General features: G+C 54.2%; 1 protein-coding gene across 1 annotated transcript in view; it reads left to right on the forward strand.

Annotated features, from left to right (window-relative positions):
- LOC109921890 (tubulin alpha chain-like) overlaps positions 1–566 on the forward strand; it is a 1,421-nt gene continuing 855 nt past the window's right edge. Inside the window, exon 1 of the mRNA XM_048619953.1 lies at positions 1–93. Within this exon, the coding sequence (XP_048475910.1) occupies positions 1–93 (93 nt within the window). The remainder of the gene's footprint in view (positions 94–566) is intronic.

A 566-nucleotide genomic window follows, 5' to 3' on the forward strand; every position in this document is an offset into this window, starting at 1 on the left:
ATGGTGAGTGCGCACCCTACGGCGGAGAATGGGGGTGTGGAGCCCTCGGGATTAGCGGAACTAGAGGGAGACAACGGGATGTGCAGGAGCACAGTGGGTGATCCAGGGGAGGTGTCAGCATTATGTTTGAGGGAACCGGAGATCCACCGGGAGACTCAGTAATCCCCATGGAGAGGAAGAGATTCACCGTGCAAAGGATGAATTCCATGGGGGGTGATTCGAGGCTTTAAAAGGGAAGGGGAAATCACAGAATGCCGTCGTCTGGATGTGTCTTGCCCGGGACCTGGCAGCTTCTCCATGCGCAGGGGGTCTGGCGTAATGAAAGATCAATGGGGAATCAATAGGATCCACATGATTCAGCTGTCTGATGTTGTTAGTGTTACCTCCTTCGCCCATCTCCAACATTAATGGAGAAAATATCGCTCTCAGTCCTGTGGGAATAACGACCTGTCCTTCCCTCTTTAGCGAGAGTGCCTTTCACTTCACGTTGGCCAAGCCGGTGTGCAGATCGGCAACGCTTGCTGGGAGCTGTATTGCCTGGAGCATGGGATCCAGCCGGATGGGCA

The sequence above is a fragment of the Rhincodon typus genome, chromosome 44 (genome assembly GCF_021869965.1).
Source record: "Rhincodon typus isolate 14 chromosome 44, sRhiTyp1.1, whole genome shotgun sequence".
Classification (NCBI taxonomy): domain Eukaryota; kingdom Metazoa; phylum Chordata; class Chondrichthyes; order Orectolobiformes; family Rhincodontidae; genus Rhincodon; species Rhincodon typus.